The sequence below is a fragment of the Camellia sinensis genome, chromosome 9 (genome assembly GCF_055761805.1).
Source record: "Camellia sinensis isolate YWXY chromosome 9, ASM5576180v1, whole genome shotgun sequence".
Classification (NCBI taxonomy): Eukaryota; Viridiplantae; Streptophyta; class Magnoliopsida; order Ericales; family Theaceae; genus Camellia; species Camellia sinensis.
This window is the reverse complement of record NC_138969.1, coordinates 84,305,982-84,321,184: the sequence shown is the minus strand read 5'-3', so window position 1 is coordinate 84,321,184 and position 15,203 is coordinate 84,305,982. Positions and strand designations below refer to the sequence as shown.

Here is a 15,203-nt window from a genome sequence, read left to right as displayed (position 1 = left end):
TCTCTCTCTCTCTCTCTCTCTCTCTCTCTCTCTCTCTCTCTCTCTCTCTCTCTCTCCAATAGACGACCGTTTCAACCATAACCACCATTAACCATTACCAGCAGTGGCAGAGCCATGAATTTAATATAGGGGCACTTATTAATTACAATCTCAAAATTTTTCTTCCCCAATCAATAACAATAACATAATAATAATTTTTCGAGCTAATGTTAAACATTAAAAATTAATATTCATTACAAAAAAATTTAATTTTAAACTTTTACAATTGACCCCGACGAGTTTTCATCTTTTGGAATCTTTTCATAATAGTATAATTGTTAATGCCATCAAAAATATCTCTCTCAATGTAAACAACCAAGCTATCATTCATCCATTCATCACCCATTCAGTTCCGTAACCGATTCTTCATAATATTCATAACTGAAAATATCCTCTCAACAGTAGCAGTTGCAACAGGTAAGATTAATGCTAAAGTCAAGAGCAAATATGCTAATAGATACACTTTGTCTCTTCCAATCTCCACCATTTTCTTAGCAAGATCGGCAATTCCATTCAACATTGAGAACTCACTACTAGATAGCATGTCGATAATATATGTGTCAAGTTGATCATTAAGTACCATGAGCTCCACTGAAAAAAATTCTTTTGGGATAAAATTCAACAAAATAAATTAAATTTTTCTTGTCAAAACTAGAGAAAGAGTTAGATGGATTCAAACATGCCACACAAAGTAACAACTCAGTGTTCGACTTAGTGAAACAAGCATTTAGTTCTTGAATTTGCATATTCAAAATAGTGTAAAATAACTCAGTGGGATAGTGATGTAAGTTTGTAATTTCTTGAGTATTGCGCATTTTTCTCCTTCGAGCTATAAACATATCTTCCATTTGGGGAACATCAATTTCATGTTTTTCACAAAAAGATAAAATATCATTAAGTAAAGATGTCCACCCATTCTCCCTCATCTTTTGGAACTGTACTTTAGAAATTTGAACTAAATTCATGGCATTAACAATATCTTGATCTTTCTTTTGTAGTTTTTGCGATAACTCACTTGTAATACCCAATATCGTTTTCATCAAATGAAGGTTGAATACAAACTCGAATGATTGAATTGAGTCCAACAATACATTTTCTTCTGCTCATTGTTTTGAATTTGAACCATCCTCCGAAATCATTTCAAGGACATCAATCACTGTTGAAAACATACTAGCCAAGCTGATTAAAGTATCATAGTGTGAACCCCAACGTGTATCACCAACATGTTTAAGATTAGTTTCTTGATTTATGCCTTGCCCACTAGATAACTCTCCAGTATTAAGGCCTAGTTTGGGAAGACTAAATAAGTGTACTTTTTGACTTTTTATGAAATATGGGTTGGGTTTGGGTTGGGTTTGAAGTGATGTATTAGAGAGGTGATGTGACTTAAATAAGATGATGTGACTTAAATAGGATAGTGACTTTTTGACTTTTTGTCTTTTTTCAATCTTCCCAAACTAGGCCTAAGTGCCTCAACAAATTTTGCAGCTTGCTTCTCCCTAACAATATCTCGGCGTTTACATGATGCTCCAACAACATTCACCACATTAGAAACCAAAGTGAAAAATAAAACAATTTGATTATGATTCTTTGCCACGGCTACAAGTGCCAATTGCAATTGATAAGCAAAACAATGAACATAATATGCACAAGGATTCTCTTTCAGTATAAGTGTTTTAAGACCATTGAACCCACCTTGCATATTACTAGCCCCATCATATCTTTGACCCCGTAATCTGGAAATACTCAATCCAAGTCTGGAGAATAAATTTTCCATAGCTTGTTTGAGTGAGAGAGCATTCGTATTAGCAACATGCTCAATATCCAAAAAACGCTCAATCACTTGGCCTTTTTTTGTCAACATATCGTATTACAACTGCCATTTGCTCCTTGATTGATATGTCACAGGCTTCATCAATCAAAATAGAAAAAAATGCATCACCAAGATCTCTAATAATCACATTAATAGTTTCAAATGCAGCCACATTTACAATGTTTTTTTGAATATCAGGAGATGTCAACTTGAGATTTTGTGGAGCATTACTTAATGCAACCACTTTGACATCTTCATTATGATCAGTAAGAAACTTGAGAAGTTCAAGAAAATTTCCTTAGTTACTTGAATTTTCAGATTCATCATGCCCACGAAACGCAAGTCCTTGTCTTAGAAGAAATTTGACACAATTAACCGATGAATTCAAACGGGTTCGATACTCAATTCGAGCTTGATCAGATTGTTTGAAAAAAATTGCTTGAATATGTTGGTTTTGGTTTAACAAGTCTTGACATTTACTCGAAGCTTGATTATGAGCACTATTAGCACCTCCAACATGAGTCTGAATTTTTTCTTTTTTCTTCCAATTTGAGAAACCCTCACCAAATCACCACCAGCTTGATCTCCAATATCGGGCTTGAAAAGATAACAACATAAACGTAATGTTGCATCTTTTGCTATGCTATACTCCAACCAATTAGGAAATTCACTAAATCAAGCATGATTAAATCACCGAAGTTTTTATCCAAATGATTTTTGTGAAAAATTATGATCACGAGGTTGACAAGGACCTTTTTGTAGATATGCCCTACGAATTTGGTCTCGATCATTGGCGTTATAGTCCATAATCCTAGGCCGTAGGCCTGGATCTGCAGGAAGGTCTACTAAGTTGATTTCTTTGCGACTTTATTTGGCGGAAGAATAATTATCATCTTCTTTTTTAGGAAGAGATGATTCCAACTTTGATTTTCTTTTGAAATATTTCTCCATGATTGTTTGAAAAAACTAAAAATCAAAATCAAAATCAAAATTCATAATCAAAATCACAAACCCCCACAAATCAAAATCTCCAATTTTAACACAAATCAAAAAATTTAAATTAGTACAAATCACAACAAATCAAAATTTCTAAGTTTAGCACAAATTATAACAAATCAAAATTCCTAATTTAAATATTAATCACTGCAAATTAATATTTTTAATTTTAGCACAAATCAAATCCCTAATTTTAGCACAAACAACAACAAACCAAAATCCTTAATTTTAATATAAATCAACACCAATTAAGATTCATAATTTTAGCATATCCAAATCTCTTATTTTAGCATAAATAATAACAAATAAAAAAAAATTACAAATCAAAACTTAACAAATAACTACAAACTAATACTCATAATTTTTATTTAAAAGTAAAAAAAAAAATAAATAAAGTTACCTGTAAACAATGAAGAGAAGATACCAAGGTTGTAGTGTAATCTCAAATCTGTGTTGTGTGATCCTAATTTGGTGAATCGCGAGTCGGTAAATTGCAAAGTAACAAAGGGAGACCAAGAAGACAAAGAAAATACGAAGATACTTAAAAAAGTGTTGTGAATAAGTAAAAAAAATAAAATAAAGAATTTCATACACTTTTAAAATTTTAGAGTTTTAACCTTGCTGTAATTGGAGTTGTATACACTCACCTAAAAAAAAGATAAGATTGTGTATCAGTATTTGCTTGGGATTGGGATTTCAAAAATAAAATAAAATAAAATAACAAAAACCATACGTGGGTGTGGGTGTGGGTGTGGGTGTGGGTGTGGGTGTGGGTGTGGTGTTGTGTGTTAGTGGGCTATGTATTAGGAGAGGGGCACTGCACAGTGAGAAAGCAAAAAAAAAAAAAAAAAATTCAAAAGTCAGGGGGTGCATGTGACCCCCCTGAGCCCCACGTCCCTCCGCCTCTGGTTGCCACCTTCAACCACATCTATCTCCACCATTGTGGCCTATCTTTAATTGGATCCATCTCCACATTATCGTTGCCTTCAACCACATTTATCTCTATCGCCGCTACTATTATCAAGACTCCAAACAATCTTCACCGTTGTTGCAATCTTATAGATCTAAATTGTATCGTTGTTGTTTGTAACCACCATTGAGATCTAAACCATTGTTTGTTATCACCTCGTTGCCGTCAATTCCACTCGCCATTTTTTTTTCTCCCTCTCTCTGTCTCTCTCTTCTATTTATTTTTGTATTGCTGTTCAGTAGACATTGTTTGCTGTAATGATGTAAAAATATTTACATTTTTGTCTAAATTAGAATAAAATTAGTCAGTTAAATTTCTTGGACTTTCTACAAATTTTATATATGTCAATGAAATGTTTCTGGCTTTTTGCAATTTTAATAAGTTTGATCATTGATTTTTTTCTGTAATTTCATTAGATTTGGTTAGTGAAAATTTCTGTGACTTTCTACAATTTAATAGATTTGGTCAGAAAAATTTTACTAACTAAATTTACTGAAATTGTAGAAATTTGAAAAAATTTCACTAGTACAGCAATTTTTTTTCTGCACTAATTACAATTTTTAGAGACTCTTTGATAAAGTGAAAATTTCACATCGCTGGTGTTCATTGGAGACACATCGGAAAATGACAGCTGGCAAATGGTGGTTGTGCTTGGTGACCGACGATTAGTGGTTGCAATTAGAGACGGTCACCGGTGGTGGTAGAAATGTTCAAAGGTTGGTGGGGTGATGAAAGTACACTAAAGATAGTTTTGTGCAAAAGAAAAACTTGACGTCCTTAAACTAAATGACATGTATATTTTAATTGTTCTTAAACTAATATAAAATCTTTTGTTGAGAGTTGAATAGTAGAAAAAATCCCTAACTTTTCACATTTCATGCATACCACGAGTTTCCTGCTAGTTTTGAAAATTAGAGTTGCCACATATTCCGTTTGTTTGGATGTAAAATTTTTCTAACAAAAAACATTTTCTACATAAATTTTTTTTTTCTGAAAAATATTTTTTAGAGAAAACATTTTTCTATTTGGTGATGGTGGTGGGACAAAGGTGAGGGTGGAATGGTGGTGACAGTGACGGTGACGGTGATGGTTATGGTGGTGGTAGTCGTAGTAATAGTGGTGTGATAGTGAAGGTGAGAGTAGTGATGGTAGTGTGGTAACATTGGTAAAACTTTAATCCAAAGAATATTTTTGCCTTTCAAAAGTGAAAAATATTTTCTATTCAAATAGGTTTGTTTTCTTTAATTATGGAAAATATTTTCTGTTAATTTTCATTTTTCATTATGGCAAATACTAAAAGTTACAAAAAAATATTTTCTAAATGATATTTTTCGTCAAAACAAACGGAACATTATCATAATTTTTACGTCTATTAACCTAAAATCAAAACCACTGAGATAGACTTTTATTTTGTGAATGAGTTGATTTTGAAAAAACTATTTAGTTTTGAGAAACATATTGTGTGGGTGATTTTCTGACCACACTGCCAAGTAGGTACCCAGCTGGAGAGCACTGACAGAATAGATTAAGCCCGAATGACCTGCAACAGAAAGAAGAGTTTCCAGCGGTGGCTCGTCCACCCGAGGGTACTCTGACGATCAAGTCAGTACTCAATATTTCTCAAAGATAACCAATAGTGCTTAACTCACTAGACAGAATATCAAAAGCATACCTTCGACCCATGGGGGTACCTCCCTTTTATAGCCAACACAATCCTAGTCCCAATAGGAGCCTAGCTCTAATGGACTTAGGATTATTGCTAATCTTGGATTCCTAGTAGGATTAGGATAAACTCTCTAAGAGTCTCATCTTTACCCAAAATGAAGTCTTCTATCATTCTAGGACTCTTGTCCCTTATTCGTTTTATCTCAGATTCTGGTATTCTCACAGATAACCTCGGCCTAGCCGAGATCACTTCGGCGTCATGACCAAGACACGTGGCACGCTGGCTGGCACTTCAGTGCCACCTTGGCCATGTGTTCGTCATTCAAAAATTATGTCCCTACAACTGGCCCCTAGGCTTTATTACCTCGGCATCCTGAGGTGATGGAACCTATATCATTCCTTCCTTTAATCATGACCTCGGTATAACTTCAACTTGTAAACTTTTCTCAAGTTTCAACAAGTGTTAAACATCATCTCGGTTTAACTTCAACTTGTAAACTTTTCTCAAGTTTCAACAAGTGTTAAACATAATTTCAGTTTAACTTTAACTTGTAAACTTTTCTCAAGTTTCAACAAGTGTTAAACATCATCTCGGTTTAACTTCAACTTGTAAACTTTTCTCAAGTTTCAACAAGTGTTAAACATAATCTCGGTTTAACTTCAACTTGTAAACTTTTCTCAAGCTTCAACAAGTGTTAAACATCATCTCGGTTTAACTTCAACTTGTAAACTTTTTTAAAGTTTCAACAAGTGTTAAACATAATCTCGGTTTAACTTCAACTTATAAACTTTTTATGTTTCAACAAGTGTTAAACATAATCTCGGTTTAACTTCAACTTGTAAACTTTTCTCAAGTTTCAACAAGTGTTAAACATCATTTCGGTTTAACTTCAACTTGTGAACTTTTTAGGTTTCAATAAGCGTTAAACATCATCTCAGTTTAACTTCAACTTGTAAACTTTTCTCAAGTTTCAACAAGCGTTGAACATCATCTCGATAAACTCTTCTCTTCTCAGACTTAATCATCTTAGGCCGAGATCTTGTCTTCTCATATCCAATGTTATCTCGGCTTTGCTACGGCGAACCATTTCTCTTCTCTGGTTTGGACACCTTTGTCCCCAGCGTGTCCTCCTCGGCTCTGTCATACTTTTCTATTCTAGCCATCAGCTCTTTCATGTTTTTTGGCAATGTCTTTGCCAGGGATTTTTGAAGCAGGCAGTCATCTTTCAAGCCGCTTTTAAAGGACACGACCGCCACCTCTTGGTTGCATCCTGGTATTCGGTTGAATACCTCATAATACCTTTTGGCATAGGCCCTAAGACTTTCATCTTTGCTGATCTTCAGGACCATTAGGGCATCCACCCTCAATGGCTGTAGCTTGTTTGTCACGAACCTGGCCACAAACATCTCGGCTAGGCATTCCCAGGTTTTCACAATTCCTTTCGGCAACTTGTGAAACCAGTCCGATGCAATTTCCTCGAATGATGAGGGGAACACTTTGCAGAGCAACGGCTCGTTCCTAGTGTATAACGCCATCGCATTCAGGTATAATCTGACGTGAAAGTTGGGGTCCAACTTCCCATCGTATATCTGGAACCTTGGCATACTGAATCTCTTCAGGGCTTCGAATTTGTCCAATTCTACCAAGAACGGTGTCCTCGGCTTAACAGGTGAGGTCACCTCGGCATCTTGTCACTTTCGCTGGAGGTAATCCCTCATATCCTCCTTGGTTCATCCAGGAGCTCGGTTATCTCTGGATTTCAGCCTCTTTTGTGCACTACTTCCTGTGTCATTGCGAGTCCTTTTGGACCTCCCTCAATTGGTCGCGTCGAAACAGAGGTCCTTCTCCTGAACATGACGATGTTCTTTGGAGTTAGCTTCCTTGGTGCAATGTGTCCTCTGCGAATCTCCCCTTCTTGATTCTCCTCGTCCGACCTCCCTTGAAGGCCGGTGAGAATGTTCCTTGGTCCTATCGTGCTGAGGAGTCGTAGGAGTTGTCTTCTGCCCCCTGCCTGGGCATCTTTCTTGGCTGCTGGAATCAGCGTGTCTTGTGACGGGAACGGTGGCTTCATGACGTTGTTCTGCATCATGAAATTGACGACTGTTTGCAAGTCCGCCAATTTGTCCGCCATTCCCTTTATCTCGTCATCCCTCCGCAGGCATCTATTTTTCCATACCTAGAGGTCGTCCTTGTTATAATACCCGCTCCGGTCTGATTTCTTTGGTTCGCCGCCCTCTTGGACGACGTCCTTTCCTCTGTGATTCTTATCATGAGTCTTTTCGTTGCAGTTGTCTTCTTTGATGTCAAGGTCAATATGTTTCCCACTTTCGGTAGGGTGTCATTCCCAACCTTCTCTTTCTGTCCGTCGTTGGCCATCTATTCTCTTTTCTTTCCCACAGACGGCGCCAAATTGTGTGGGTGATTTTCTGGCCACACTGCCAAGCAGGTATCTAGCTGGAGAGCACTGACAGAATAGATTAAACTCGAACAACCTGCAACAGAAAGAAGAGTTTCCAGCGGTGGCTCGTCCACCCGGGGGTACTCCAACGATCAAGTCAGTACTCAATATCTCTCAAAGATAACCAATAGTGCTTAACTCACTAGACAGAATATCAAAAGCATATCTTAGACCCATGGGGGTGCCTCCCTTTTATAGCCAACACAATCCTAGTCCCAATAGGAGCCTAGCTCTAATGGACTTAGGATTACTGCTAATATTGGACTCCTAGTAGGATTAGGATAAACTCTCTAAGAGTCTCATCTTTACCCAAACTGAAGTCTTCTCTCATTCTAGGACTCTTGTCTCTTATCTGTTTTATCTCAGATTCCGGTATTCTCGCAGATAACCTCGGCCTAACCGAGATCACCTCGGCGTCATGACCAAGACACGTGGCACCCCGGCTGGCACTTCAGTGCCACCTCGACCACGTGTTCGTCATTCAAAAATTATGTCCCCACACATATTGTCACGACCCAAACCCGGCCCTATGGGTTTAGCACCGTAACCGGCCAGTAATCCGAGATTACCGAAGGCCTGCTTAACAGTAATACAATAAAACAGAGTACAGGGCCTAACGGAAGCCAAAACAGTAAATAAACAATGTCCAATGAGCTGTGACAGTCTGTATGCAAAAGACTTGTTATATATATATGCAGTTAGTAACACACAGTATGTACAATATTTACAATCATTCCGATCAGGGACCCAATCCCTGTTAACAGTACAGTACAGTGCTATCAGTTCTCAAAACAGTACAGAAGGGAAGAATAAAAAGACCCCTAAGCCAAAGCATGGCAGGTTCGGAACCTCGCAGTGAGGCACATAGGTTGGCTTGACAAAACTGGAGTCTACTCCGACGCTTCTAGCAGCGTTCTGGTGCCTGTACACCTACATATATATATGAGCAGTGAGCTAAAGCCCAGTGAATAACACAGTGCGTAAAGAGGTTAAGAATGAATGTCCTTACAGTAATGAAAACAGTTCATTGTTCAGTATATCAGTCATTCAGTCATATGTGGTACATCCCTTAGCATAGCAGTACAGTAAACAGTAGGTCTTAAAAGACCGAACAGTAAATGATGGCCATCAGTCAGTAAACAGTAGTGGTTCCAACGAGGGAACCGACAGAGATCTCTGTAACAGTAACAGTAAACAATAAGTGCTAAGGATGCCACAATACAGTTCAGAATATAGGACATACATTCAATCAGTTAACAGTAATCAGTTCAGAAAGCAGTACAGTTCAATTGTTTAGAAGATAATCATTTTTGAACATATCTTTACACAGTTGTTACTCACAGAGTTCTGGGCTACAGTAAGCTAGAGCGCATCCTCTCGGAAAGCCAACCCTACACAGTTAACAGATTGAACACACACTAAGCTACACAGTTGGGAAAGATAATAACTTAACCCCTAATATGCCTCGGTGTGTTCTACATCTGTATCCTCAACAAGATACCTTAAACTAGGCCTAAGAATGCGTAGGATGAGGTGAGGATGCAAAGATATAATCAGAAAACAGTTTCAGGATTTTCAGAAAATCAGAGTCCCGCTCGAGCTCAAGTTTCCCCGCTCGAGCGGATATGCAACAAAGGTACACGCTCGAGCGGCAAATCCCCCGCTCGAGCGTACTGCAAAAGTACTGGATGGGTGAAATCTCTGCTCGACGGACGCTCGACGCCCGCTCGAGCGCCCAATTCTACGCTCGAGCGAGCTGTAAAACAGTGCAGAGATACTGGATGCTCGGATTCCATGCTCAAGCGTCACTTTCCCCGCTCGAGCGGGAGTGCAAAATCTGGAAACTCCAGATTGCACCTCCAAGCTTAAACTCAAGTTTAAATGCATCAAAACCGATCCTCTTGGGCCCATTTTCTGGAAAACTCTTATAAACTCATGGTTAAACATGATTCAAAACTCAATTTGAGAAATCAAAGCCCAAGGGTGTTTAATTCAACCCCAATTTCAAACCAATTTCATGAATTTGGAGAACATGCAAACATGCATGAATTCAAACCAATTCAAAGCTTCAATTTCATGCTCTAGTAAGCCAAATCTTTCAAAAACATGATGAGATCATGGTCTCTTGTAAAAATATGGGCATGCATGTACAATTTCATGAAGAACAAGCTCAAAAATGCAAGAGTGTGCCATGCATGCAAGGATTAAGCTATAATTCAACACTACAAGACCAATTCTTGGCTTAGCTCTCCAATTTAACATGAACAATGCAAGAATCAACTTAAACACAGTAATGAGAGGTTGAAGTCCTTACCTAAGTCTCCAATGCAAGACTAGAAGCTCAAATTGACAATCAACCTTCAATTTCTTCATTTACCAAGCAAAACTCAAGATGGAATCCAATTCTCTCACTCTCACTCTCTCTAAGGTCGGTTGTGTGCAAGAAAGGGGGAAAAAATGTTTTGTTTGAGTGTATGAGGAGATCAAAAAGGTTCAAGTAGTGGGCCACTTAAGTGGCAAAATGCTAATTGAGGCCAACTATGCAATTTAGCTCATTTTAATCTAATTTAATCATATCTAATCAGTTTTTAGGTAATTACGCTATAAAATCACATAATTTACGATGATCGTAGAACACTAATCGATTTTCGGTTCGGCCGCCGATAAGGCCTTCAATTCGCAATTTAACATAAAACATGAACAGATAATCAAACAGTCAAACAGATAGATAATGCATTTAAACAGATACAGTCAATCAATTAGTTTCAGATTTCAGGCAGTCTGTTCATTATTTTATTCAGTTCAATTATCAGTCATAATCAGTTTCAGTTTAACGGTAATCAGTGGTCATTCGGTAAACAGTGACGAGGGTTATTACAGTCTCTCCTCCTTAAAAAGAGTTTAGTCCTCTAAACTCAAGTTACCTTCATTCTGGAAGAAAACAGGGTTCAGTGGAAACAGTTCTGGATATCTTTTGGCCATGTCATCTTCCCTTTCCCAAGTGGCATACACGCCACCATGGTTTTGCCAGTCGACTTTCACTAACGGGATCTCTTTGTTTTTCAATTTCTTGATCTGTCTGTTCACAATTTGTATAGGCCGTTCCTCGTAGGTGTAGTCGTCACTCAGTACTACACGAGTTGGCTCTATCACATGAAAAGGATCCCGGAGGTAGTCCCTCAACATAGATATGTGGAAGACGTTGCGCATATTCTCCATTTCAGGAGGAAGCGCAACTTGGTACGCCACCGGATTGATTTTCTCAATAATCTCATACGGTCCGACATATCTCGGCACTAACTTGCCTTTGACTCCAAAACGAGTCTGGCCTTTCATCGGTGTCACTTTTACAAAAATGTGATCACCCACTTCATACTCTCGGTCTCGTCTTCTGACATCTGCATAGCTTTTCTGCCTACTCTGTGCAGTTTTCAGTCTTTGTTGTATCAGTTTCACTTTCTCAATCGTTTCATAAACAATCTCGGGCCCAAGCAAAGGCCCGTCTCCAACTCCTGCCCAGCAAATCGAAGATCTACATTTTCTGCCATACAATGCCTCGAAAGGCGCCATGCTAATACTAGAATGATAGCTGTTGTTGTAGGCGAATTCAGCTAAGGGCAAATGACTTTCCCAGTTTCCCTGAAAATCAAGGACACACATTCTCAATAAATCCTCCAGAGTCTGGATGGTCCTTTCTAATTGACCATCTGTTTGAGGATGATAGGCACTACTCAGTCTCAGTTCGGTACCCAATGCAGTCTGTAGGCTTTGCCAAAATCTCGATGTAAACTTCGAGTCTCTGTCAGAAACAATGGACATAGGCATTCCATGCAGTCTAACAATTTCATCAATATAGAGTATAGCCAATTTGTCCGCATTATAAATTGTCTTAACAGGTAAGAAGTGAGCAGATTTAGTCAGTCTATCAACAATAACCCAAATTGAGTCCATACCTTTACTGGAGCGAGGCAATCCCATAATAAAATCCATGGTGATATGTTCTCATTTCCACTCTGGTATAGGTAAGGGCTGTAATAAGCCTGCGGGTCGTTGATGTTCGGCTTTAACTTGTTGGCAATGAAGACATTTCGATACAAAACCAGCAATTTCTTTCTTCATTCCTGGCCACTAGAAATTCAGTTTTAGATCTTGGTACATTTTCGTATTCCCCGGATGGATAGAAAATTTTGAATTGTGGCCCTCTTGCAGAACTCTTCTTTTCAGTTCAGTATCATTCGGTACACACAGTCTTTCTTGAAATTTCAGTACATTATTTTCAAATTTGAACCCCGGTCTCAGTTTAGATTCCCTTTCTTCGATGATCTTCTTCAAGAAGTCATCCTATTGCTGTTTCTCCTTAGTCTCTTCAATCAGTGCCGGTTGAGCAGAAATAGCAGCTAAGGTTCCATCTTGTTCTCGCAAAACAATTTCAATTTCAGATTTTTCAAGGTCACAAAGCAACTCTTTCTGTCCGGTAAGCAAACATGCTAAGTTTCCAATCGATTTCCGACTCAATGCATCGGCAACGGTGTTGGCTTTTCCCGGATGGTACAAGATCTGTAGGTCATAGTCCTTGTTCAGTTCTAGCCATCTCCGCTGTCTCATGTTCAGTTCTTTCTGTGTGAAGAAATATTTCAAACTCTTGTGGTCGGTATATACTTCACATGTCGCCCCATATAGATAGTGACGCCAGATTTTCAGTGCAAATACTACTGCAGCAAGTTCCAGATCATGGGTCGGGTAGTTCTTTTCATGCGGTCTCAGTTGTCGGGAAGCATAAGCAATAACTCTTCCATTCTGCATTAAAACACATCCCAAACCCTTATGAGAAGCATCACTAAATATAGTATAACCATCCGTACCTGAAGGTAAGGTCAGAACAGGTGCAGTCACTAATCGAGTTTTCAACTCCTGGAAAGCAGATTCTCTTTGGTCAGTCCAGTCAAATGATATCCCCTTCTGTGTCAGTTGAGTCAATGGTAAGGAAATTTTAGAGAAATCTTTGACGAATCTTCTGTAATACCCGGCTAAATCCCAAAAAGCTTCGGATTTCTGTCACATTTGTTGGTCTAGGCCAGTTCACTACAGCTTCGATTTTCTGCGGATCAACGGAAATTCCATCTTTGCTAACAACATGCCCCAAAAACATAACATGATCAAGCCAAAATTCACATTTAGACAGTTTAGTATACAGTTTCTGTTCTCTTAGGGTTTGTAGGGCAAGTCTCAGATGATGTTCATGTTCTTCTATACTTTTGGAGTAAATCAGTATGTCATCAATAAATACAACAGGGATTGGGTCCCTAATCGGAATGATTGTAAATATTGTACATACTGTGTGTTACTGACTGCATATATACATAACAAGTCTTTTGCATACAGACTGTCACAGCTCATTGGACATTGTTTATTTACTGTTTTGGCTTCCGCTAGGCCCTGTACTCTGTTTTACTGTATTACTGTTAAGTAGGCCTTCGGTAATCTCGGATTACTGGCCGGTTACGGTGCTAAACCCATAGGGCCGGGTTTGGGTCATGACAGAGTGGTATGAGAGCGATACTTACCACGAGTTATACCGCACACACGTGTCCAGATGAGCTATAGAGTGTCCTAGAAAAGTGATTAGGGCATTTCATGAGCATGATAAGTGTGTGATATGACTGACTGAATATATGCTAAAGTGTGAACCAGTTTAAACAAATGACTACTTATGTTGATAACTGTTATAACTGCTTATAGTGAAATGGATAATGCAAGAACTGCAAATGAAACTGAATCCTCATCCTTTGAGGCCAGAATGGCCAGACTGGAACGAATGATGGAACTGATAACTGAAAGATTAGATCAACAACAGAATCAACAGCCCCCACCTCCTCCTCCGGCTGTACCGGAACAAAATGTGAATGTAAATGATGGGGATATAATTGCTCTGACCTAGAAGTTTAGCAAAATGAAACCACCATCCTTTCAGGGAGGCCTTGAACCGTTAAAAGCTGAAGCGTGGGTTCTTGAGACTAAAAAATTATTTGAAGTATTCCCGTGCTCCGAGGCACACAAAGTACTATTGGCTACCTTTACTCTACAAGAGGAAGCTAGAAGGTGGTGGATGCTCATCCGAGATGACAATACTGTAATGACTTGGGCTCAATTCAAAGGAGCCTTCTTCGAGAAATATTTCCCTCAGTGTGTTAGGGACAAAAAAGTAACTGAGTTTGAACAACTGAGACAGGGCACAATGTCCGTTGCTGAATATGAAACAAAGTGCACCGAGCTTGCTAGATATGCACCACACATGGTGGACACTGATTACAAGAAGGCCAGAAAGTTTGAAGACGGCCTGAATGTTGCAATTCTTGACCGGATCAATGTTTTGAAATTACTGAATTATGTGAATGTCCTTGACCGAGCTTTGATGGCTGAGTCGAACATCGAAGCACTGAAAACCGAAACACCAGTGTCTAAATGGCGTGGAAAAAGGCAGGGTCTTAAATTTAAGAAAGGCAAGCATAATCCATTGAACAAGAAACAGAATACGGGGTCAACAACTAGCCCCAGTCAGGGGAGTGGTTCCATACCACCCTATTCTGAGTGTGGCAAGAAGCACAAAGGGGTCTGTTATAAAATATCTGGAGCCTGTTACAGGTGTGGAAAGGTGGGCCACATGGTTAAAGATTGCCCCTCTGCTCCACAGGGCAATAGTAAAGTTGCAGCCAGCGGCGCAGCATCAACTGTTGCACCAAAACCGAACCCCAAAGCTACCGGGAAAGAGCCTATGAGGCAGGGCCGAGTGTTCGCCCTAGTACCGGGAGATGTACAAAATACGGAGACGGTTGTGTCAGGTACCCTCTCTATTTGTACTCAAAATGCATATGTGCTGATTGATTCGGGGTCTACGCATTCATATGTGTCGCATACTTTTTCGCGAAAATTGAATAGACCCTTAGAACCTATGAACTATCTGTTAGCTGTATCTTCACCCGTTGGGGGACCTATGACCTGTGCATATATGTATTCTGCTTGTGAAATTATTGTTAGAGATGCACATCTATTTATTGATTTGCTGCCACTGAACATTGACCATTTTGATGTTATATTGGGGATGGACTGGTTAACGAAATATCATGCCACCATAGACTGTGTAACGAAACAAGTAGTTTTCCGTCCACCTGGTTTGCCTGAATTTGTGTTTAATGGGGTTGGAGTAGTACCTCCCCTGTATTTGATTTCATCTATGAAAGCTGTTAAATTGATTAGAAAGGGA

At 38.8% G+C, this 15,203-nt stretch overlaps 1 protein-coding gene across 1 annotated transcript; it reads right to left on the bottom strand.

Annotated features, from left to right (window-relative positions):
• Nucleotides 1-385: 385 nt before the first annotated feature.
• LOC145799590 (uncharacterized) lies at nucleotides 386-1,903 on the bottom strand. Its single transcript, XM_082889190.1, has 2 exons — nucleotides 1,498-1,903; nucleotides 386-630 (listed from the first exon to the last, which is right to left on the bottom strand). Exons 1-2 carry the CDS (start codon nucleotides 1,901-1,903, stop codon nucleotides 386-388), a joined length of 651 nt encoding a protein of 216 aa, XP_082745316.1.
• Between the last annotated feature and the right edge of the window lie 13,300 nt (nucleotides 1,904-15,203).

Bases quoted from the DNA above. Each gene is read 5' to 3' on its own strand.
- LOC145799590 (XM_082889190.1), bottom strand. From the start codon at position 1,903: ATGTTGACAAAAAAAGGCCAAGTGATTGAGCGTTTTTTGGATATTGAG. The intron at 631-1,497 runs GTTTGGGAAGAT...AATTTTTTTCAG, and splicing joins TGTTGAGGCACTTAGGCCTA to TGGAGCTCATGGTACTTAAT.